This window comes from Colletotrichum chrysophilum (genome assembly GCF_026319265.1).
Source record: "Colletotrichum chrysophilum strain AFK26 chromosome Unknown scaffold_3, whole genome shotgun sequence".
Classification (NCBI taxonomy): domain Eukaryota; kingdom Fungi; phylum Ascomycota; class Sordariomycetes; order Glomerellales; family Glomerellaceae; genus Colletotrichum; species Colletotrichum chrysophilum.
In genome coordinates, this window is record NW_026517290.1 from 658,839 (window position 1) to 682,250 (window position 23,412).

At 58.1% G+C, this 23,412-nt stretch overlaps 7 protein-coding genes across 7 annotated transcripts; 4 read left to right on the top strand and 3 right to left on the bottom strand.

Moving 5' to 3' along the window:
• Window positions 1–625: 625 nt before the first annotated feature.
• On the top strand, window positions 626–4,102 carry COL26b_000847 (uncharacterized protein; the record flags this gene model as incomplete). Its single annotated transcript, XM_053173811.1, has 1 exon — window positions 626–4,102. The coding sequence occupies one exon, from the start codon at window positions 626–628 to the stop codon at window positions 4,100–4,102; it is 3,477 nt and encodes a 1,158-aa protein (XP_053042368.1).
• Window positions 4,103–4,352: 250 nt separating this feature from the next.
• On the bottom strand, window positions 4,353–5,958 carry COL26b_000848 (uncharacterized protein; the record flags this gene model as incomplete). Its single annotated transcript, XM_053173812.1, has 3 exons — window positions 4,353–4,780; window positions 4,843–5,875; window positions 5,929–5,958. 3 exons carry the CDS (start codon window positions 5,956–5,958, stop codon window positions 4,353–4,355), a joined length of 1,491 nt encoding a protein of 496 aa, XP_053042369.1.
• Window positions 5,959–6,810: 852 nt separating this feature from the next.
• On the top strand, window positions 6,811–7,971 carry COL26b_000849 (uncharacterized protein; the record flags this gene model as incomplete). The annotated part of the gene is made up of 1 exon (XM_053173813.1): window positions 6,811–7,971. One exon carries the CDS (start codon window positions 6,811–6,813, stop codon window positions 7,969–7,971), a length of 1,161 nt encoding a protein of 386 aa, XP_053042370.1.
• A 1,979-nt stretch (window positions 7,972–9,950) lies between these two features.
• On the top strand, window positions 9,951–12,170 carry CLA4 (Protein kinase; the record flags this gene model as incomplete). Its single annotated transcript, XM_053173814.1, has 7 exons — window positions 9,951–10,207; window positions 10,265–10,311; window positions 10,367–10,603; window positions 10,749–10,984; window positions 11,043–11,894; window positions 11,948–12,104; window positions 12,160–12,170. 7 exons carry the CDS (start codon window positions 9,951–9,953, stop codon window positions 12,168–12,170), a joined length of 1,797 nt encoding a protein of 598 aa, XP_053042371.1.
• A 371-nt stretch (window positions 12,171–12,541) lies between these two features.
• COL26b_000851 (uncharacterized protein) lies at window positions 12,542–14,053 on the bottom strand (the record flags this gene model as incomplete). Its single annotated transcript, XM_053173815.1, has 1 exon — window positions 12,542–14,053. One exon carries the CDS (start codon window positions 14,051–14,053, stop codon window positions 12,542–12,544), a length of 1,512 nt encoding a protein of 503 aa, XP_053042372.1.
• A 407-nt stretch (window positions 14,054–14,460) lies between these two features.
• On the top strand, window positions 14,461–17,248 carry COL26b_000852 (uncharacterized protein; the record flags this gene model as incomplete). The annotated part of the gene is made up of 3 exons (XM_053173816.1): window positions 14,461–14,922; window positions 14,978–17,002; window positions 17,066–17,248. The coding sequence occupies 3 exons, from the start codon at window positions 14,461–14,463 to the stop codon at window positions 17,246–17,248; spliced, it is 2,670 nt and encodes an 889-aa protein (XP_053042373.1).
• Window positions 17,249–17,812: 564 nt separating this feature from the next.
• On the bottom strand, window positions 17,813–19,378 carry COL26b_000853 (uncharacterized protein; the record flags this gene model as incomplete). Its single annotated transcript, XM_053173817.1, has 3 exons — window positions 17,813–18,502; window positions 18,559–19,007; window positions 19,075–19,378. The coding sequence occupies 3 exons, from the start codon at window positions 19,376–19,378 to the stop codon at window positions 17,813–17,815; spliced, it is 1,443 nt and encodes a 480-aa protein (XP_053042374.1).
• Between the last annotated feature and the right edge of the window lie 4,034 nt (window positions 19,379–23,412).

Here is a 23,412-nt window from a genome sequence, read left to right on the forward strand (position 1 = left end):
GAGGTCCGGCCAAGGGACCTTTAGTGGAGCCAAAATGGTGCAATGTGGGGCTGCAGCACATGTCCCCGGGGCGTTGATTGGCGCGCGATGGCGCAATTGTCCCCTAGTCAATTCTGCGAGCTTCAACAATTTCCAAACGCCGAGTTTCGCACGCCAACATGAGCAAGAAGAGAGAGGTTGACGAACCGCAACTGGCGCATGAGCATGGCTGGGGCCCGGGAGGAGCAGCAGCGGCTTCCATTGCTAGGTAATCTGCGGCAAAGGACTGGTAAGGTGAGCCCGGCTAAGGACAAGTCCCCCTTGTCACTCTCTTTTGCTTTGCTTATTTTTTTTTTATATTCCTTCGGACCCTGCTCGGAGTCTTCGACTTTGAGATACCTTCGTCTTTTACTTACCAATCCCCTTCCCTCCCACGATCCCAAGGTCCTCCTAGAACGAAGAAGCTGTCGTTCGGGTTGACGCAAGTGAGTTTGCTTGCCCTTGGTGAATCAATTGCTTGTTCGAGACCATTCTCTTGCGCGTGGTCCGGCTTCTCTTTCTGGTCTTTCGTCTATACTTGACCATCTTTAATCGCATCTTCTTTGCTGTATTTACTCCCACGTTTCTCTCGAGACAACCTCCAAAGATGCAGTTCAAGCAGCAGGAGAGCAGCGGCTCTGCCGCCGTTCTCGATGCCAAGTCTCCCGCCCCCGTTGCTCCCGTCAAGAAGGTCTCCTCCACTCTTCCCTTTGGCCAGCCCGTGGCCCTCGCCTCCATCTCCGGACCGACCTACGTGACTGCGCAGCTGCTCGTTCAGCAGGTCGCCTACCTCCTGTCCGACAAGATCTTCTCCTACTCCGCCCCGACTTTCGATCTCGATGTTGCCGCCAAGGCCTGGGCCGAGGCCAAGGAGAAGAACATCCACGGCGAGGCCACCGACCTCGTCCAGCTGCAGACCAGGACCGGCGCCGGCGCGCTCGCTCTGGGCTACATCTTCAGCCCAGACTTCGACCTGGCCAAGAGGCACCTGCCCCAGACTCTGCTCGCGCCTACCCTGAGCTTGAGGAACCTGCGCGCTGCTCTTGACCAGCTGAGCCTCCTCTACGGAGTTGCCTCCCCCTTCGTTGCCCACGTCGCGGCTCTCGACTACGATGCCGCAAACGGTCTGGTCTCCGACTACGACACTGCTCTGCGCACCGCCGAGGAGCTTGGCCTCGGTCTGGTTGCCAGCTCCAGCGCCTACGAGACCCAGCACATGGCTCTCTTCGCGACCCTCATGGCTGCTCTCATGCCCACTCTTCACATCTACGACGGTGTTAGACTCGCCCGCGAGACTTCCCGTATCGTTGACGCGCTGAGCGAGAGCGGTATTGCCGATCTCTACAAGAACATCACATCCGAGTCCACTGGTGTCACTGAGAGAGCCGCCATCTCTTCCAAGGTCGCCGACCTCCTGGATGTGTTCAACAAGCACCTCGACCCCACCGAGGACCACGAGAGCCAGCACACTGCTCTGTTAGCCACCCTCATGACCGCTCTCACCCCCAGCCTGGGCGTTGAGGACGGTGTCAAGCTCGCCAAGAAGACCCTCAAGGCGTCCGACCCCATGGGGAAGAAGGGTGTTGCCGAGACCTACCAGAAGATCTCCAGCGAGGTCCAGTCTCTGAACAAGAGGCTTGACGACGCCGGCAAGGTTGTTGAGCTCCTGAAGCTCTTCAACAACGAGCTCGGCACCAACTACGAGCTCTTTGAGTACTACGGACACGACGAAGCCGAGAACGTACTCGTCGTCTTCGGCAGTGCCGAGGCTCAGCTCGCGAAGCAGGTCGTCACCCGTCTCGCTGCCGACGGTGCCAAGGTTGCCGCCATCAACGTTCGCGTCTACCGCCCCTTCGTCGAGGAGGCCTTCCTGGCTCGCATTCCCGAGTCTGTCCGCACCGTCTCCGTCTTGGGTCAGGTCAAGGACGACATCTCCGTCAACGACGGCTCTCTGCAGTCTGCTCTGTACACCGATGTTCTGACTGCCATCTCCTTCGCCGGCAAGTGGCGCCAGGACCCGGCTGTCAGGGACGTCAAGTACTCCGCCTCGGAAGCCTTGACCCCCCAGACTGTTGCCGACATCTTTGGCAAGCTCCAGAACGCCCAGGCCGAGTCCAAGCCTTTCCCCTCTCTGGTCCAGGCCCACCAGTACACCTTCTGGGACGTCGACGACTCTGCCGCCGCCGACTCGCCCGTCGTTGTCAGCAACCTGCTGTCCCGCGAGTCCACCAGCAACGTGTACGTTCACGAGTCGTTCGATAACCTTACCCAGGGTGGTATCGTCCGCACCGACATCCGCAGCTCCAAGAAGGCTGTCGAAGCTCCTTACGCTATCGAGGAGGCCGACGTCGTTGCTGTCGGTGACGAGAAGCTTCTCAAGGATCTTGACGTTCTCAAGAGCGTCAACGCCAATGGCAAGCTTCTTCTGAAGCTCCCCAACTTCAAGGAGGAGGACGTCGAGAAGCGTCTCTCCCCTGTCGTGCGCAAGCAGATCCAGGACAAGGGCATTGAGCTCTACGTTCTCGATGTTGCCGCCTCTCCTGCGTTCGAGAAGGAGCCCCAGGTCGTCAAGTTCCTCTTTGAACTTGCGTTCCTCCAGATCGCCCGCCCCGACATCTCTGCCGAGGAGGTTGCCAAGATCGCCCTCATTGAGGGCTTCCCCAACACCCTCGCCGAGTGCGTCGACGCTCTCGGCCAGTGCCTGCGCAAGGTCGAGTCCCAGGCCGCCTGGGCCGAGCTTCCCGAGGACGTTGTTGTCAGCGCTCTGCCCTCGACCATCAAGCCCAACAGCTTCGTCGCCTTCGACAAGGAGGAGCCCGAGGTCGAGTCCAAGCTCGTCGACTGGCAGGCTGCTGCCAAGGGTCTCGCTTTCAAGGAGGCGTACGGCACCCAGGCTACCCTGCGCCCCGAGCTGCCCGTCAAGACGTCTACCGTCACCGTCAAGGAGAACCGTCGTCTTACCCCCGCCACGTACGACCGCAACATCTTCCACATCGAGTTCGACCTCGGCGACTCCGGTGTCACCTACAACATCGGCGAGGCCCTTGGCATCCACGCCGAGAACGATGACAGCGAGGTCCGCGAGTTCATCGAGTGGTACGGCCTCGACCCCAACGCCCTCGTCCAGGTCGCCGCCCGCGAGGACCCCAACGCCTTCGAGACCCGCACCGTCTACCAGTCCCTCAAGCAGAACATCGACGTCCTCGGAAAGCCGCCCAAGCGCTTCTACGAGGCCCTCGCCGAGTTCGCGACGGACGACAAGGAGAAGGAGATCCTCAACGGTCTCGGTGGCCAGACTGGCGCCGAGGACTTCAAGAAGCGCTCCGAGGTCGACACCCTCACCTATGTCGACATCCTGCAGGAGTTCCCCTCGGCCCGCCCGTCCTTCCACGACCTCGTCCGCATCATCTCCCCCCTGAAGCGCCGCGAGTACTCCATCGCCTCCGCCCAGGCCGTCACCCCCAACTCCGTCGCGCTCATGATCGTCGTCGTCGACTGGGTTGACCCCAGAGGCCGCACCCGCTACGGCCACGCCACGCGCTACCTCAAGGACCTCCCCGTCGGCGCCAAGGTCACCGTCTCCGTCAAGCCTTCCGTCATGAAGCTGCCCGCCTCCCCCAAGGCGCCCCTCATCATGGCCGGTCTCGGTACCGGTCTCGCCCCCTTCCGCGCCTTCATCCAGTACCGCGCCCTCCAGAAGGCCCGCGGCGAGGAGATCGGCTCCATCCTGCTCTACCTCGGATCCCGCCATCAGCGCGAGGAGTACCTCTACGGAGAGGAGTGGGAGGCCTACCTCGACGCCGGCGTCATCACGCACCTCGGCGCCGCCTTCTCCCGCGACCAGCCGCAGAAGATCTACATCCAGGACCGCATGCGCGAGTCCATGCGCGACCTGGTGCAGAGCTACATCAAGGACGAGGGCAGCTTCTACCTCTGCGGTCCCACCTGGCCCGTTCCCGACGTTACTGACGTGCTCATGGAGGCCATCAACACGGAGGCCAAGCAGAGCGGCAAGAAGGTCAACGCCCGCAACGAGATTGAGAAGCTCAAGGAGGAGGACCGCTACATTCTCGAAGTGTACTAGATTGTCGCGCTTGGACACATTGCTGGATTTGCGTGTTACATATAGTCATCTACGGCCGCGGGCCTTGCGAAAAGTTTCTTTGATTACATAGCGGGCTGTCCTACTTAAGCACTCATCAATTCTCTAAACAATTAGACTCATCGCACCAGCGTCGTGATATTTCCTTTCCAATTGGTGCTGCCATGCTAGCTTGCGCGTGCTTTCCAATCTCGCAATGCATATTTACGCTCATCGTATCCAATCCACCGTATTAATGCGTCAAAGAAGCCTCAAACAACCCCCTCAACTGCTCCCTCTCCTTCTGCAGCTCCGTCTCCAACCCGGGGGCGAGCATCAGCACCCTGGCCTGCGGGATGGTGCCCTCGACGAGATCGTCCAGGTGCTCCGTGCCGAAGCCGAGCTCCTTGATGCCCGCGGGCTGGTCGCCGAGGTCGGCGAGGAACTTTGTCAGCGCGTCGGCCAGCACAGCGCCGGCGTCCTCCTTGCGCACGCGGGAGACGTCGACGCCGAAGGCCTCGGCGGCTGCGAGGTGGCGCTCCGGGTTGGAGGCGCCGGTGAAGCGGAAGACGGCTGGGGCGGTCACGGCGACGGACACGCCGTGCGGGATGATGGGGTAGTTCACCTTGTAGCCGGAGTGCTGATAGCCTGGGTTCTGGCCCGAGATGGGGTAGGACATGCCTGTTGGGGGATGGTCAGCGTTTCCGGGGCTCTTTGGCATGTTCAAGGGGTACTGATCGTACCGTGGCAGAGGTGGACTCCGGCGTTTCCGAAACCAACACCGGCGAGCGTCGCAGCGAGGAGCATCTCGCTTTGGGCCTCAAAGTCGTCCGGGTCGCGGACGGCGCGGGGGAGGTACTTGACCGTCGCGCGCAGGGCGTGAAAGGAGAAGACGTCGCTGATGGGGTTGGCGCCCTGGTACGCGGGGCGGAGGATGGGGTTCTTGGGGCGGGGGACGCGCTCGTGGAAGGGGATGGCGGTCCAGGACTCGAGGGAGTGGCACAGCACGTCGAGGCCGGAGGCGGCTTTTACGGCGGAGGGCATGGTGCGGGTGTTGAGGGGGTCGCAGATGCCGAGGGTGGGCTTGAGGTTCCTGTGGGCGACGCCGGTCTTTGCGCGCTTGGAGACGAGGTCGAAGATGGCGGTGCCGGTGGTCTCGGAGCCGGTGCCGGCGGTGGTGGGGACGGCGATGAGGGGCTTCAGGGGCTTGTCGACGGGGCGGCCGTTGCCGAGGGGCGCGTTGACGAAGTCGAGGAAGGGGGCGTCGGGGTAGCACGAGTAGAGGTTCATGAGCTTGGCGGTGTCGATGACGGAGCCGCCGCCGACGGCGAGGAAGGCGTCCGGGGCGAAGGGGCGGGCCCAGTCGATGGCCTCGCGGACGGAGCTGTCCTTGGGCTCGACGCGGGTCTGGTTGTAGACCTTGTAGTTGATGCCCTCGCGGTCGAGGGCCTCGCGGACCTGCTGCATGGCGAAGAGGCCGTCGACGGTGGGGTCCGTGACGACGGCGACGCGCTTGGCGCCCATGTTGGCGAAGTCCATGCCGACCTCCTGCGTCGAGCCCGGGCCGAAGCGGATGGAGGAAGCGGCCATCTCGAAGGCGTACTCCTTCTGGGAGTGGTCGACCGGGGTTGCGAAGCCGCGAGAGGAGGTCCGCAGGGGCCGCGGGGTGAAGTTAAGCGGGGAGTGGTTGTGGTGGTGGCCTGGGTTTGTGTGGCAGGGGCATGATGGCGGATGGGCTTGGATTGTCCTCAGGAGAGAGACGGCGCGGGACGCGGCCTGGAGGATGTCGTGAGATGAGAGCTCGTGAGGGGGGTTGGGAGGCGACTTACGTTGGGGATGACGCGGAGTGAAGGCGTCATTGTGGGCGGTTTGTGTATGAGATGCTGATATACAAGGTGTAGCACTATGGTACAGATGGATGGCTTACAAGATTGGGTGAGATAGAGGCTGGATGCGAGATATGAGAATCACGAACGGCAAATGTGAGACGAGAGATGATGTGAAGCTCTCGGTAAACTCAAGGTGGAAAGGGAGCGATGTCGGGATTCAGGTCCCGCGGCTCCTCCGCACAGAGCTGCCCGCTCAGGCTAGGCCATGTTGGAGTGCCCATGGTCGACTACGCCGGGGGGAAGTGTTTGGAGGCGTCTTCCCCCGCATCGAGGCTCCACTTGCCGGCCGAGCGATCTAGATGTGGAGCCCGTTTGCCGAGGTACACTAACATGGATCGAATTCTCTCCAAAAGTGGCCCTACTTTTGAGTCTTGTTCTCCGTCATGTATCTCGAATGCATCTGCCTGAGGGGAGCAGTTTTCTTACTTACTGCAGCCTGAGCTAAACATTCAGGCAGGCGCTGGATGACCACGCGGATTGAAGCAGTAAGACGGCGAGACATCCACTTACATCCACGCAAGCGGAGTACGTATTCCCCGGTAGGCAACACTTCCTTGCACGACCTGCCTGATGAAGCAAGTCGGAGCCCTCAAATCGACCAATTGACCAATCATTCACAATGGTTCATGATGATTCATCCGCCAAAGTGGAGGTTCTCGCGATCCTTCGCACGACGATTTTGCGATGAGGACTATGTCATTGTGCAAATCGAATAGTATAAAACGAAGGCCATTGAATGGAAGAGAGAAAGAATAATCAATCAGGTCAAAGGGCAGCTCAGCACGCTCAATAATACCCTATTTGACTTATCAAAACATCGCCATGTCCACTCAATCAACCACCCGCGGCCGCATCCGCGACATCCTCCCGAATCTCCACCTCGGAACCTGGCCGGCCGGCCCCAAGAACTCCATCACCGATATCCCCGGCATCCTGGCATCCACACAAGAAATCCACACCGACGAGGGCGTCAACACCGGCGTGACCGTCATCCTGCCGCACAAGGACTGGTTCAAGGACGCGTGCTACGCCGGCGTCTTCCGCTTCAACGGCTCCGGCGAGCTGACCGGGTCGCACTGGATCGAGGAGACGGGCCTGCTCGCCAGCCCCATTGTCCTGACGAACTCCTTCTCCGTCGGCGACTGCTACCGCGGCATCTACGAGTACTCCATCAAGAACTACTCCAATGAGAAGGGCGAGGTGGAGTGGTTCCTGTTGCCCGTTGTCGGAGAGACGTTCGACGGGCATCTGAACGACATCTCGAAGCTAGCCGTCAAGCCTTCGGACGTGATCAACGGCATTGAGACGGCCACGGATGCTCCTGTGCGGGAGGGCAATACCGGTGGCGGCACCGGCATGATCTGCCATTACTTCAAGGGCGGCACGGGCTCGAGCAGTCGTGTTGTCGAAGGATTCGACGGCGAGGGCAACAAGAAGATTTACACCGTCGCGGCGCTGGTGCAGGCCAACTACGGCAAGGCGGCGCACCTGCGCATCGGCGGGTTCCCCGTCGGCCGCATCCTCGAAAAGGAGAAGGCCGACTCCTTCGTCGAGGTCGCCAAGCACAAGGACAAGAAGGACGGCTCCATCATTGTCATCATCGCCACCGACGCGCCCCTGACGCCCATTCAGTGCCAGAGGCTCGCCAAGAGAGCGACGGTCGGGCTGTCGAGGGTCGGCGGGTATGGCCACAACCCGTCCGGCGACATTTTCCTCGCCTTCTCCACGGGCAACCACATTCCTGTGCAGACTATCAGCATGGAGAGACGCGAGGTCGATCCGTGGAAGGCGAAGGCGTTGAAGATTGAGTCCATTGACGATACCAGCATCAACGGACTGTTCGAGGCTGCGGCCGATGCGACGGAGGAGAGTATCTACAACGTGTTGTGCTCTGCCGAGACCATGACCGGTTTCTGCGGCCGGACGATCGAAGCACTGCCTTTGGATCGATTGAGGGAGATTATGAAGAAGTATGATTCATAGTACTATCTGGTTTGTCTGCAGTCAATAGCATCGCTTTCTACCCGTGGAAGAGAGGTCCCAGAGTGAATGACAGCAGTATCGATCAACAATCGCTCAGTTTCTCTTCCGCTTTGCCCAACAGTCTACTTCGTTACTCACCGCTATCTTTTGCTGGCTGGTCCCTTTCCGAGGAGGTCAGCGTACAGCTTGTGGCAGCCAGCATCTTTGATCGCATTCAGTTGTCCCGTTACTTGTTCCAATACCCTGATCCACTCGTCCTCAGTCATCCGACCCCGGTACTTCATTGCACAGTCGAGAAGGGGCTGCTCGGCATCCTTGACTTCGCTGATGGCGTTATAGAGTTGCACTCGCGTCCTGACCCATCTTGGCCTGGCTGACTCGTTCAAGCGCTTGGTATCGTTGATGTCGTACGGGTTTGGTGCTTGTTGGTATAGGTCTCTCATCAAATTACTGGCGGCTTGGAACTTGATGCGTAAATCATTATGGAGCGCGTGCCTTGGAACATCGGTCAGTTTCTCCTCAACGATGATGACAGATGGGGACATACAGAGGCTCCTAAAACTCTTTTCTAGTTTTTGTGGCCTGTTCTCTGGCCTGTCGTTCTCTGGCCTCTTGCTCCCTGGCCTACTGTTGCCTAGCCTGTTCTTCCCTGACCTTCTTCGCCTCTCGTTTCCTTGCCCTTGCGCTTGTCCTCTTACTTGCCGTTGTCTTCTTATTTGGGTCAGCCATTGAAGCTTATTCGTGCTTTGAGATGCTTTGAGTATCTTCCCTATGTTATGGCTGATGTTGGAATTCGCGAACGGTAAGTGTGTGGAGTGTGAAGTTGAAGAAAATCAACGACGACATCTTCCAGGGGGAAAGAGGTGGTTTGCATGTGGTGCCCGAGACGAGGTAGTGCCCTCCTAGATCCCCAGTACAGGTTTTTTGGGAAGGCATTGGCTTCCATATCTTTCAGGAGCTTTTGACATAGATGCACTTTGGAAAGAGGAACCCAAGAATCGCCAATTTGGGCTAGTGGAGGGGGCTGACAGGTTCAACTCCCCAAAATTGTCCTGAACTTTTGCTTTCTGAATCTTTGCTTCAATTCTTTTTTTCAAAACACTACCTGTATCCAACATGGGGAAAGTATCATAACATTAGCGATAGAGGCTCGTTCAGATGTTGGTAAGACTGAGAACCTTGGCAAGACACCCCATGAGAGTCGCTCATCTCACAGGACGGCGTAGGCCGTCCGCAGATATGTAAAGCCTCCTATAGCCTCAATTACAGCTATAATCTTCTGATATAAGCCTAAAACTGTTAATAATTCGTGAGACTGCCTAACTTTTCTGCGTTCGCGCGGTTGTTTTAGTGACTTTAATAAAGACAAGAACGACGACGAACGAAGACGATAGCTAACAGCGACAGACAATGATAACGGCAATCATCATAGCAACTACGACAGCAACAACGATAGCAAGCACACAGGAAACGAAGTCGCTCTAGCATTCAGTTCATATACACAGTTGCTGCTTGCGAATTCGCTGGGCGATGTGTAAAATTAAACCGTCGGGAGATCTAGGTTGGTTTGGACGACGTTGGGTCGCGTGGAGGCTCAGGGGCTAGTCGTGCAAAAATACAGTGTGCGACTACGAGGATCACAGTAGCATAACCCCTCCCCCACGTAGCGATTTTGGAAGTCTGCCCCTCCATCCAGGGCGGTGAGTCAGGGCAATTGCTTTTTTGACTCAGTGTGCGCCACTACCCCGCTGCAGCCAATACACTGGTCTGGTGCCCCTCGTCCCGGCTTTAAATAATTTTGACTGGTACATCTTCGATCGCGAAACGCAGGATTTTTGGTGAGTCAAAGCCGACCCTGAGGTGACTCGCAATCAGCCTCGAAAGAGAACACCAGCCATTTATAAACACCGATCTCTTCCCCGTATTTCACAAACTGACAGGGGAAACTCTTCCAGGCAAATACCCCGCAATCCGCAACCATGGCCGACTCCAGCGCCCCCGAACCCCCCACCGAGCAGGTGGCCAAGCTTCTGCTTGACGAGGTCACCGGCGAGATGATCTCCAAGACCGAGCTTAAGAAGCGCCAGAAGGCCCGTGAAAGGGAGGCTCAGAAGGCTGCCAAGGCCGCCGCCGCCCCTCCTAAGCCTGCTGCTGCTAAGAAGGGCAACGCTGAGGCCGACGAGAAGAACCTCGACCCCAGCCAGTACTTTGAGAACCGATCTCGCACCATCAACAAGTATGTCTCATATCTGGGTCAATTGGATGGAAATATATGCTGATCGGACTGGAACAGGCTGCGCGAGACCAAGTCTCCCAACCCCTACCCCCACAAGTTCCACAGTAAGTCCCCCGAACCATTTCGGACCACGAAAGAACGGACCTGATACGAATATAGCCGACTACGATCTGCGCAAGTTCACCAGTGACTTCGGACACCTCAAGTCCGGCGAGAGCGACAAGTCCAAGGTCATCCGTGTTGGTGCCCGTATCTACAACAAGCGTGCCTCCGGCAACAAGCTCTTCTTCTACGATGTCCGCGCCGAGGGCGTCAAGGTCCAGGTCATGGCTCAGGCGCAAGAGGTCGCCGAGGGCACACCGTCGTTCGAGGATCAGCACCTGCACCTTCGCCGAGGTAAATACCAGAACCGATACGCGGAGGAGACATAGGCTGACATGGTCCAGGTGACATTGTCGGTATCATTGGTTACCCCGGAAGGTTCGTGTCGCGTGACTTGGTAAACAGGAATCTCAATTCTAACGAACACCCAACAGGACAGCACCCAAGTCCAAGATCGAGAAGGGCGAGGAGGGTGAGCTCTCCATCTTCGCCACGGAGTTCATTCTCCTGACCCCCTGCTTGCACACCCTGCCCGACGAGTACTACGGTTTCAAGGACCACGAGGAGCGCCACCGCAAGCGTTACCTCGACCTGATCATGAACGAGAAGAGCCGACAGATCCTCATCGCCAGATCCAAGATCGTTACATACATCAGAAGGTACTTTGACGACAGGGTTAGTTGGGACTCATTCGCAAGCTTCACACCGAACCCTTGAAACTTACACCACACAGGATTTCGTCGAAGTCGAGACCCCTATGATGGGTCCCATTGCTGGTGGTGCCACCGCCAAGCCCTTCATCACCCACCACAACGACTTGGACATGCAAATGTTCATGAGAATCGCCCCCGAGCTTTACCTCAAGGAACTCGTTGTTGGCGGTCTCCACCGCGTCTACGAGCTTGGCCGCCAGTTCCGCAACGAGGGCATTGATCTCACCCACAACCCCGAATTCACCACCTGCGAGTTCTACCAGGCTTTCGCCGATGTCTACGACCTCATGAAGACAACCGAGGAGCTCGTCTCCGGCCTTGTCAAGCACCTCACCGGCGGCTACAAGACCAAGTTCCACACCCAACACGGAGAGGTCTACGAGGTCAACTGGGAGGCCCCCTGGAAGCGCTTCGAGATGATTCCCGAGCTTGAGAAGGCCACCGGCGAGAAGTTCCCCCCGGCCGACCAGCTCCACACCGCCGAGACCAACGAGTTCCTCCAGAAGGTCCTCAAGAAGATGAAGCTCGAGTGCTCGCCGCCCCTGACCAACGCCCGCATGATCGACAAGCTTGTCGGCGAGTACATTGAGGAGCAGTGCGTCAACCCCTGCTTCATCTTTGGCCACCCGCAGGTCATGTCGCCCCTTGCCAAGTACCACCGTGAAATCCCCGGTCTTTGCGAGCGTTTCGAGGCCTTTGTGTGCAAGAAGGAGATTGCCAACGCCTACACCGAGTTGAACGACCCCTTCGACCAGAGACTCCGCTTCGAGGAGCAGGCCAACCAGAAGGACCAGGGTGACGACGAGGCCCAGCTCATTGACGAGAACTTCTGCATGTCTCTCGAGTACGGTCTGCCTCCTACCGGAGGATGGGTAAATTTTGTTTTCCGAGCACTACGACAGGACCACGAACTAACAAATTGTAGGGTATGGGTATCGACAGAATGGTCATGTTCTTGACCGATAACTACAGTATTCGTGAGGTCCTTGCCTTCCCCTTCATGAAGGAGGAGAAGCAGGCGGAGAAGAAGGCCTCCGCCGCGGAGGTCGTTGGCGTCAAGCCCGTCCCTGAGGAGGGTATTGGTATGTCTCACTTAGCCCTTCGTCGCTAGTTCATGTCTGACTAAACGTATCGCAGCCCACAAGTAGAGGATCAACACATTAGATGAATGGACTGGTATGTCAAGAGACGAATGATGTTGTCATCATTGCTAGTCGTGAGGGCACTCGAAGGCGCCAACCAAAAACAAAAGATATCCGGCAGACATTCCATAGTCTAGAGTTGAGCTTCTATTTTAAATGAAAAAAAGGTTTTAGACAGGAGATGTGATGAACCAGACCTCAAAAGGGTGGTCGTGAAACGCATTCCGCCCCTATTGCGTGTTGCTACAGCTGTTATACATATCTACTTTTCTGTGTTCATGTGCCGTAATGCCATAATGTCAAATCGCTGCCATAATGCAGGTATCAATGCTATTTTAACTCAGGAAAAAACGCTAGCCTCAGAGAGAACATGCCCTTCAAGGCTTAATGTTCATGGCCTTGATCCGCTTCTGGACCATAGCGAGGGTGGACTTGGGCACGCGCAGACGGTGACCCAAGACCAGGGCGCCGGTCAACAGGGCCAGGGCGCCGGCCTGGTGCGTCGCGGCCAGGTGTGTGGGGACGATGTAGATGAGGGTGCTGATGCCAAGGGTGGCCTGCAGCAGGACCAGGTGGACGGTACCGAGTACGCCCTTCTTGACGTCCTTGGGGAGGGCGGCAGCGACGCGGCCGGTGCGGGAGTAGGCGAAGAGGGAGAGGATGGCGGTCAGGGTGGTCATGGCGAGGATGCGGTGGTCGAGCTGGACAGTGCTGGGGTTCTCGAGCATGTTGCGCCACCAGAGATCGGAGCCGTCGTCCTTGCGGGAGTAGAACTTGTCCCAGAGCTCCTTGGCGGGAGGGGTCAGGCCGAGGCCCATGTAGGGGAACTCGTTGTAGATGAGGCCGGCGTCGAGGCCGGCGACGAGGGCGCCGGACATGGCGGTCGTGAAGACGAGGGCGACGAGGGCAAAGGAGAGGCGGCGGAAGGTCTTGATGGCCGGGTTCTGCAGCGCGGCGAGGGCCTTGGAGGCGGCGACGGGGTCGGCGAGCAGGCGGCGCGTGCGGAAGATGGACAGGGCCGTCATGAGCATCCAGGAGTAGCAGACGAAGGCGGTGGCGAGGTGGGCGGTCAGGCGGTACTGGGAGACGCGGGGGTGGGAGCCGGGAGCGAAGAGGTCGTCCTTGAGGCCGGACTTGACCATCCACCAGCCGATGAAGCCCTGGAAGCCGATGAGGCAGGAGATTCCGCAGAGATTGAGGGCCATCTTGGGCGTGACGCGGCGGCGGGCGATGAAGTACAGAGTCGGCAGGACGAAGGACATTCCGATGAAGCGGCCCCAGAGGCGGTGAGACCACTCCATGAAGTAGATCTTCTTAAACTCGTCCATGGTCATGTGCGGGTTGAGGAGCTTGAACTCGGGAGAGGCGCGGTACTTTTCGAATTCGGATTCCCAATCGGCTTCGTTACGAGGGGGCATGGAACCGGTTACGGGACGCCATTCGGTGATACTCAAGCTGATTACGGTGTTAGTCAAGCTCCAGGAGAGTTCTGTCGAGGTGCAGGCATACCCAGATTCAGTCAACCTCGTAAGACCACCCCAGACAACGATGCCAAAGACACTGACGGCGGAACCAAGAAGCCAGTAGGCCACCGACTTGGAGTTCGTCTCCGGCCAGGCGCTCTTCTTGACGGTGTCCTTGGCGGCCTCGGTGGCCTGCTGGATAATCGGAGAGGTCTTGTCGACGACGGCGTTGCTGCTGAAGCTCAGGGGCGCCTTGGTCTGGTTGAAGCATCGGGTCTGCTGCTGCTGCTGCGATCGTACGATGTCGAGGATTCGAGAGGACGAGGAGCGCCATTGCGGCTGTTGGCGCTGGCATTGTCGGCATACGAACAGCGAAGGCGACGCCTTGAGGGCGAGCCTCCGCAGTCCCGGTGCGAAAGACGCCATGTTGGGCCCGTGGGGGGTGGGTGGTGCTTGCTGCGACGCAGTGGGAGCTGTTTGGTGATGCGCTGATCAGATTAAATTTGGAGGATGGGAAATCGAGGACGGCTTAGTGGTTCGTCGCCGGCACCCCTCGGCAGCAGGTGGGACCACTTTTTTGTCATAGACCCTTGAAGACCGCCCGGCGCACGCAACGACCCTGGGCCGTTTTACAGAGCACAGTGCAGCCCACGCCACGGCCCAGCGGTGCGAGCTGCCCCACTGTAAATTTCTTGTTGACCGCTTCTCGCCCACCACGGCAGAAAAAGTTCCCATGGTCGTGCGCTGCGCTCTCTCTTGGATGGGGAAAAAAGACGGGAGGACCAGAGCACACGAGCAGTCACTCACAGAAGCCTCTCTCGACAAAAGACAAAATGGCCGGAAGACAATCCCACGGACGGCCCCTGCTGTCGTCGAAGCAGCAGCCGAAGAACTTCCGCAAGTCGAAATCCAAAGCCCAGGCCAAGGCCCTCGACGCCTTCACGATCGCCTCGGAGCAGTTTCCCACCAAGCAGAAGAAGACGCCGAGGTTCCGGGAGATTGACGCGCAGCCCGACACCGGAAAGAAGCACAGGCGCGCCGAGGAGGACGACGAGGACGAGGACGAGGATGACGATGATGAGGAGCAGCCGAGGCGGAAGAAGGCCAAGGCCTCCGGCGGCGGCGGCGAGGGCGATGATTCGGAGTACGGAAGCGACAGCGAGGGCAACGAATGGCACTACGGCGTGAACGAGGACGAGGATTCGGAGCTCGACAGTGACGAGGCCTTTGGCGACAGCGACGAGGAGGATTTCCAGGGATACTCCTTCAGAGGCAGCAAGACTGCCAAAAACGAGGTTTGCGGCGACTAAGATGGACGTCCGGGAAAGCTATCACTAACACCACAGCTAGGCCGACTCTGAAGAAGACGAGGACGACGATGAATCTCTGGGCGAGGACGCAATCGACCTCGCGCAAGCTCTGGACGAATACGAATCCGACGAGTCCATGGAAGACCAAGGCTCCGGCTCCGAGGGCTCAGAGTCAGACTCCGACGCCGACAGCCCGCCCTCGTCCGACTCGGACGACGAAGAGGACGAGGAGGAGGTCGACCCGTCGAAGCTCGGCGCCCTGCAAAAGTTCATCACCAGCTACGGCGGCGAAGACGAGGACGCGGCGCCCACGAAGCAGAAGCAGAAGATCAGCTTCAAGGACCTCGGTCTGGCGGGCGTCAAGGACGCGCAGATGCGCAAGTCGGTGAAGCTCATGGCCAAGGAGGAGAAGGAGACGCGCCCCGGCGCGGGCAAGAAGCTCGAGGTGCCGCTCGCGCGCCGGCAGCAGGACAAGCTGCAGCGGGCGGCGGCGTACGAGACGGCCAACGAGACGCTGGGCCGCTGGCAGGAGACGGTCAAGCACAACCGGCGCGCGGAGCACCTCGTCTTCCCCCTGCCGCAAAACGCCGCGGACGAGGGGCTCGACAACCGCGAGCTGCAGGCGCTCACGGCCAAGAACTCGAGCAACGAGCTCGAGCAGACCATCATGTCCATCATGCAGCAGAGCGGGCTGGCGATGAACAAGCAGGAGGAGAACAGGATGCGCAAGGAGGCGGAGGAGGAGGGCCTGTCCAGGGAGGCGCTCAAGGACCTCGTCAACCAGCGCCGGCGGGAGCGCGAGATCGCCTCGCGCGAGACCAAGAAGGCGGCGCGCATCAAGAAGATCAAGAGCAAGGCGTACCACCGCGTGCACCGCAAGGAGAAGGAGCGCGAGGAGATGAAGCTGCACGAGGCCATGGCCGAGAACGGCGACATCGACTCGGAGGCTGAGCGCGAGGCGGCGGACCGCAGGAGGGCGCTGGAGCGCGTGGGCGCCCGCCACAGGGACTCCAAGTGGGCGAAGCTGGGCGCGTCCAACAAGCGCGCCGTCTGGGACGACGACTACAGGGCGGGACTGCACGACATGGCCCGCCGCGAGGAGGAGCTGCGCCAGCGCAAGGAGGGCCGCGCGGGCCACTCCGAGAGCGAGGACGACTCCGAAGAGGAGGAGGACGACGATGGTAGCGATGACGAGGACGAAGTGGTGCGCGAGAAGCGCAAGTTGCTCAAGCAGCTCAAGCGCATCGAGAACGAAGAGGACGACAGTCCGGCGTCGAACCTGATGAAGATGAAGTTCATGCAAAAGGCCGAGGCGTTGCAGAAGAAGGCCAACGACGAGCTCATTGCGCAGATCCGCCGGGACATCGATTCCAACGGCGAGGCCAGCGACGAGGAGGAGGTGACGGACGTGGGACGCAAGAAGTTCGGCGGCGCGGCTAAGCCCGCCATCTCCGCGCCCGCGCTGTCCAAGAGCAAGAAGAGCAAGAAGGCCGCCGGCGCGGGCGCGGACGCAGACGACGACGACGACGACGTGCCGGACAACAGCGCCGTCAACGCAGGCTACTCCATCACCGCCGAGCCCTCGACGACGGGCTCCGCGTGGTCCTCAGGCCCGCGCAAGAAGTCCTCCTCCAAGGCGCACCAACCGCGCGTGCTGGACCTGGACAACTCGCAAGCCATGACGGCCGTTGCACCGAAGCCCAAGTCCCGCTCAAAAGCAGCTGACGGCTCCGACTCCGACGAGGACGCGGACTCCGAAGAGGGCGAAGACGTCCACCTGCCCCTCGCGATCCGCGACATCGCGCAGATGGACAAGGCGTTCGCGGGCGACGACGTGGTGGTCGACTTTGCGCGCGAAAAGGCCGAGGTCGAGGCCGAGGACGACGACAAGATCGTCGACAACACGCTGCCGGGATGGGGCGGCTGGGTCGGCGAGGGCGTCAGTCAGCGGGAGAAGAAGAGGCAGCAGGGCCGCTTCGTGACAAAGGTCGAGGGCGTGAAGAAGGCGGATCGCAAGGACGCCAAGCTCGACAGGGTCATCATCAGCGAGAAGCGCGTCAAGAAGGTAAGTTTTCTTTTTCTGCCCCTTCATTGTATCGATATAGTTTGCTGACATGTTATGCCACAGAACGACAAGTATCTCGCGACCCAGCTGCCTCACATGTACGAGTCCAAGGCACAGTACGAGCGCTCGCTGCGTATGCCTCTGGGTCCCGAGTGGGTTACCAAGGAGTCGTTCCAGGAGGCGACGAAGCCGCGCATTCTCAAGAAGCAGGGTATTATTGCGCCCATGTCAAGGCCAACGTTGTAAGAGCCATGGTCGGATGGGGAGAAATGCATTGTCGGTTCATGTTGAGTACGTCGTCTACTTTCATATTACACATAGACATCTCATGACTGTATCCGGCGAGATACCAGGTGCTAAAGGCGAAATTAGACCAGAAAAGTTGATTTTGATTCAATGTCCAAATGGACGTCTTTTATTGCAATCGAACACTAATACTGCGGACCTCGCGAACCATTGTTTTCTGTCTTTGTGCCTTTGCAAACACCAATTTCTCCATTTCTCGAAGGAACCTTGGATACCGCCCCCCTAGAAGCCGCGCCCGTTGAATATTGTACAGATGAGATAGACACACCAAGGAAATATGCACACACGAGAGCGAGCTCTCTTTTTTTAACGATAGTCTTTGGAACAGGAGCCTCGTCTTGCAAGACAGACTCGGAATGGTTTGATACTGGTATCAAAGTTAGCTACGCGCCACCAAGACGTCCCGCTGGGTATATGGGAGTCATTGGTTCTTGGCGGAGCTCTAAAAATTCAGGTTCCAGGTTGTGTATGGAGCCTTCTGACACTTTTGAGAAAAACGTATGCTCAACCCATGACGGTAGAAAATGCCTTGTCCAGGGCGTCGCTGGGGCTGACGTAGAAAGCCAAGGCGATGATAATGTAGAGGCCAAGCAACATGGCTCCCTCAAGGTAGTTGGACTTGCCGTCCTGCACGGTGTACGTAACGACAAGCACGGAGAAGGCAAAGGCCACAGTCTCGAAAGTCTCGAAGCGGAGAGTCATGGGCTTGTCGAGAACAGCCCAGCCGAGGATGACAAGGAAAGGGGTGACGAGGAGAGCGATCTGGATGCTGGAGCCGATGGCAACGCCCATGGCCAGGTCCATCTTGTTTCGGATGGCCACAACCACGGCCGTTACGTGCTCTGCTGCGTTACCGACAATCGGAATGAGAATAAGACCGATAAAGTTTTTGCTGATGTGCGCGCTCTCGACGAGGTCGTCAATGCTGCCAACCAGGTATTCGGCGCAGATGGCGACCAGGACCGTGGTGACAACGAGAACGGCGGCGGCGGCGATGGGACCCATGAGGGCCTCCTCAGGCTCCTCGTCGTGGTGGTGCTGGATCTCGGCATCGAAGAGATTGGGGTGGGTGCGGAGCTGGAACCAGAGGTACATCACGTACAACGTCAGTAGAATAATGGCAGTTCCGCGAGAGAGCAGCAGAATGCTGTGCTCCTTGTCGTCCGAATCAGCCTTAGACAGGGCGGAGTAGAGCTGTAGGCGGTGTTAGTCAAGGAGCGGGGTACATGCATATTCCGCGAGAAGCTTACAGTAGCAGGGATGACCAGCGAAGCCGAAGACAAGGTCATCAGCGAGCAAGTGGTCTGCGCCGTTGCGGAAGCAAAGCTCTGTTCCATGCCTTGGCCCGTAACTCTGTCGCGCATGTTGACAATGCCGCCAAAGAAGAAGCACATGCCCATAACCAGAAGCAAGTTGGACAAGATCGAGCCCAGCATGGACGACTGAACGACCTCAATCTGACCGTCCTTCAAGGCGACAATGCTGACAATCAATTCGACGGCATTTCCAAAAGTAGCGTTAAGCAGTCCTCCAAGTGCCTCGCCCAGCTTCACGGAGATCTGTTCGGTCGCAAATGACAAGACGGCGGCAAGCGGGATAATAGCGAAGAAGTTGATGGTGAAGACGGCGGTAGAGCTCCAGTTGCCCTGGCCTGCGACGATGCCGATAGGCACCATGACCAGAAGGAAGTTGACATAGTCTGTGATAGAGGGTTTGTTAGCTACCAGGCGCAGCAACACGATGCGGCTGGCGGCTGGGCGACTTACTGCTGAGGAGAGTAACCTTGGTGATGTGCCAGGCGTAAGAGCCGTATCTCACGGCAACGTTGTCGCTGTCGGTGCCTGGAGTATGCCTTGGGTCGAGGAAGAAGCCGTAGGTCTTGTTTTGGTGGTGGTCATGTTCGGCGACGCCGTTTCCATTGCCATTTTGGCCATGGTGACCGGAGGAGTGGTTGCCGTTGAGTAGAGGCGATTCCTCGTCTACCTCGCCATCGCGGGCGTTGGGCTTGTTCGTGCTGCCCCAAGAGCGAACCTGTTCGCGAAAATGTCTGTTGGCTGAATCGTCGGACATCGCGCCACCATATCAGCCGAAGCCCAGGCCACCAGAAAAAAAGCTGTATCTGCGATGTCGCGAACGTCGATAACAGTGTAAGGTATGCGTTAAGTGGTGAGGCAACCGATGAGAAACGAAAATAGAAGGGAAATCAAGGAGTGACGATCCGAGGGACAAGGCGACCAGATGTGCGCCTGGAATGGGTGTGGCAGGAAAGAAGAGAAAGAGCCAGTCGCAGGAACAGGACGTTACGATGCGCGCAGTGGCTTGGAGGGAAGGAGAATGTCAAGTGCGTTGCCGGCGTGAGTGAAGTGCATCCAAGACTGGAAAGACTGGAGTGCCAAGACTGAAGTAGCAAGAGTAGCGCAGGCAATCCAGGGAGCTGCAGCTACCAGTACATGGGTGGGAGAGAAGAAACGGGGCTTGCTACTGGGGCCGGCGGCGGTGATGGAGGAGGTGACGGGAGGAAAAAGAGGTGAGTGAAGTGTAAGAACTCAGAGACAAGGCGATAGTACCTTGCGGTGTAGCTGGCGCAGCAGGGTATTTTTTCTCTCTCTCGATCGGAAAAAAATCAAACAGAAATCCAACGCAACAGCAGGAACGGCAATGTATCTATCTGTGAAGGATAGCAGCAGGGTACTTACAGACCATGGCTGCGGACTGACTGTCGTATGTACAGTAGTAGCAGCAACGGGAGTTCCTATCAGGAATCGCAGATAGACAAGTTGGCTGCCACGAACAGGCCGGATGAGAGTCCTGGGAGGCCCTGCTCGGCGGATGTGTCTATGTGTGTGTACGCAGTACTCCGTCTACTGTACCTGTATGCAGTACGCAGTATGCGCGTGCCGCCCGACGGGTGAGTGGGGTAGAGGACGGTCGGTCAAGTCGTGCGTGATCCAATGGAGGAGGGTTGCGCAGAGATGAGGGCACGTTGGGCCGCCAAGTCGCAAGGTAACGAGGGATCTGGTATCAGAGAGTCGTGGTGTGGTGGTCGGGTCGTGATCGAGTCGAGCGTGGTGTAGTGTGGTAGTGTCGTGCGCACTGGGGAGTCCAGACGTCCCTGACCGTAACGAGGAATGGTGTGCGAGCGCAATTGCCAACTGGCAGCCTTTGCGTAGATCTCAATAGGCAGGAAGAGAGGGCACAAGACGGGGTCCAGAAGCCGTGTTCCAGAATACAGATGCTGCTGCTGTTGCAATTCCAATGTGCTCCTCGAGCAAGCTTCAGGTGATAGCCAAGAGCAATCAATTTTGGGTTGGTGGACGGTAGGACAGCAGCTCAGACGCGGTGCAGGAAGGGGAAGAACATAGCCCCCTTTTCTTGTCAAGCTATTATGGGGAAACGTGGGACGGGATGTCGTAAAGGTAGGACGAAACAAGCAGCAATTCAACATTCAGCAAGAATGTGTCTGGTCTGGCTGGTGGTGGTGTGGAAGCCTGCTGGTTCCTCAAGTTTGGTGCTGCTACTGCTGCTGGACGGTTGTCCAACAGGACTCGACCTGGAACCTGATTTGCTTGGCATTTAGATGGTATGGATCCCCAGGGAGGCCTCCTTGGAGAATGATGATGGGGCCCATGACAATGGCACACTGGGACATTGGATGCCTCCCTCCATGCATGCGGTCATGGAGTACACTGCATCACTTCCCACTCCTCCTGCAGCGCTGGACTGCACCTTAGTCACTTCACTGCATACTAGAGCAAGCTCCCAGAAAGCTTCCTTCGGGTCCCTAGGTTCTCCTCCTCCCCCAACGTCATACAGCGGGCGAGCTAGTAGCAACTACCTGGCGGCAGGTTTCAAACACCCAGCAAGGGTGAAGTCGGCGGCGCCCAATGGAGGTGACTGATGATGCCAAGCGTGGCTGTGCTGTTTTGGCGTTAGGTTGCTTCACCTTCACTCTCGTCAAAATTTCTCCGCTGCTTCCTAGCGCCCTCCTGCCTCCTGCCGCCGGCCTTGAGACCTACTCTACTTTGTACCTTAGTTAGGTACGGACAGCACCCACTTTCCTCTGACAGTCTGGGATTCTCTCCCACTTCCCACTTTTCCGCCGGCCGATACGGGAGCGAAGCTGGGAAGAGGCGGAAACAACTCTGCTGCTTTCCATACGACAGGCGCATCTTGTCCTTGTTGGCTGCCCAGTGCCCTGGCCAGTGGCAGCAAAACCTCGCAAAGTGCCGGGCAAGAGAAGCTTGTTAAACGTCACCAAGGTACGCGGCAACTGCCCGCTTCCCCTAGCTTGTGGACACGATACCGTCATCATCGGACTTTTGCTCCCGTCCATCGTATCTTTGGCTTCCTATCGACGCATGCTCAGTCATCCATCCGAAAAGAAAGGAAATAGAAAACGACCATCCGTTTGCTTGCGGCCGCTGGCGAGCACGTAGGTCACAAGCAACTCACCCGCAAAAGGCTATTCGGTGTCGCATTCAACCTTTCTTCCCGAAGCCAATTTGCTGTACGGATACTTACCCGCCACCATTGCCGCAGCAACTTCCAACATCGAACCTTGAGGTCGAAAACGCACAAGTTTAGGCTTGGCTGACAGTCCCTTTCCACATATTTCGTCTCGGCACGAAGCCGTTCCACAGCCAGGGACGATCGTCTTGACCTTCGGCTCAGGGGACCGGACGATTTGCGACAAACAACAGCTCGAGCTCACCCGCCCACGCCCACGGCCTGAAGATACTGGACGGCAACAAAAAATAGCAGCAGCGGTGCTCTTACCAAACACACACACACACTTCAAACTCGGCTGACCTCTTCAACCTCAAACAGGGACATCTCCTGGTCTCGTCTGAAGTTTGACTTTTTCTGGGTGCTCCTGCGACTAACATACCAGCACTCATGGCGCTACGTACCCCCGAATGCCCACAATGATTGCTGCCAATGGAACCCTACAGTGTTCCAATGGTTGCCGGGCGAGGCAAACAAGCTCCAGACTCGTGCTCCCTGCCAATGGCGAATGCTGCATTCGGTTGCCCTGCGAAACGCCCTGCCTTGGCTTTGCTTGCTGGGGGCGGGTCCTCACAATGCCCACTCGGATTCGGAGCCCCATGTCCCGATCTACGGACCCCCCAGTTGCGAGTCCCGACCCGACAGCTTCGCAGTGAGCTGAGAGAACCATGCCCCCCCGGTGTGGACATGGACTTTGTCTGCAGCCCACCCGCTCTGGACCCTTATCGAGCCTTATCGATAAAGCTTCTGCTGGCCCTGCCCTTCTGCCCTGCCATCCGCCTCACTGGATCAACCCAAAGTCAAACACTCAAACTCGACGCTCTGTTCAACTGCACTTTATTCTTGGCTCATCGCCTCAACTATAATGGCCAGAGTGCTTACAGCCTCGTCCATCTCGAGTATCAAACTCAACGCTCAAATCCTCGCATGAAGCAGGCCCGTCTGCCTCGTCTCTTCAGCCCGCCTGATCTGATGATCCAACACACGATTGCCTCAACTCTGAAATGCGGGGACGGGGGAGGGGAGACGGGCACGGAGGCTGGTCAGAGTGCATGTCTCCGATTCATTTTGCAGACGTCTCCCGAGTCATCCAGCTCCTCGTGCTTCATGCGTGTGCTTTTTCGACGCCGCCATCGTGCGCTGGCACTTTCACAGCCACCGTCATCCGTCCAATCGACAACTCCCCCACCCCCACTCATCTCCGTTCACTTCCTTCTCTCGAGTCGGCAACTTTGACGCTGAGCGGCACTCACGGAACGCTGCCTTGGGCGCGTCGCAACATGCACGTGGCCTTCATGGCTCAGCCAGCACTGCGCAAACCAGAGTGAAGCTGCAGATCTGCCTGAAGTCTCGCGAATACCTTGATGGGCTCGTTATCGCAATCAGCATTCGTTGTTGGGCAGCCAGGTAACCGGACAAAGCCAATTCCGGATACGCTGGAGTTGTTGCGCCGAAATTCTCGAACCGTTAGCGCCGTCTTCGAGACTATCGTGAAATGATGAACATGGCAAATTTTGACTGCAGCATTTTTGCGCATTGGCCTAATTCACGTGGACTCAAAGCGCCCGGGCTCATAGCGGCTCGCACTTCGTCTCATG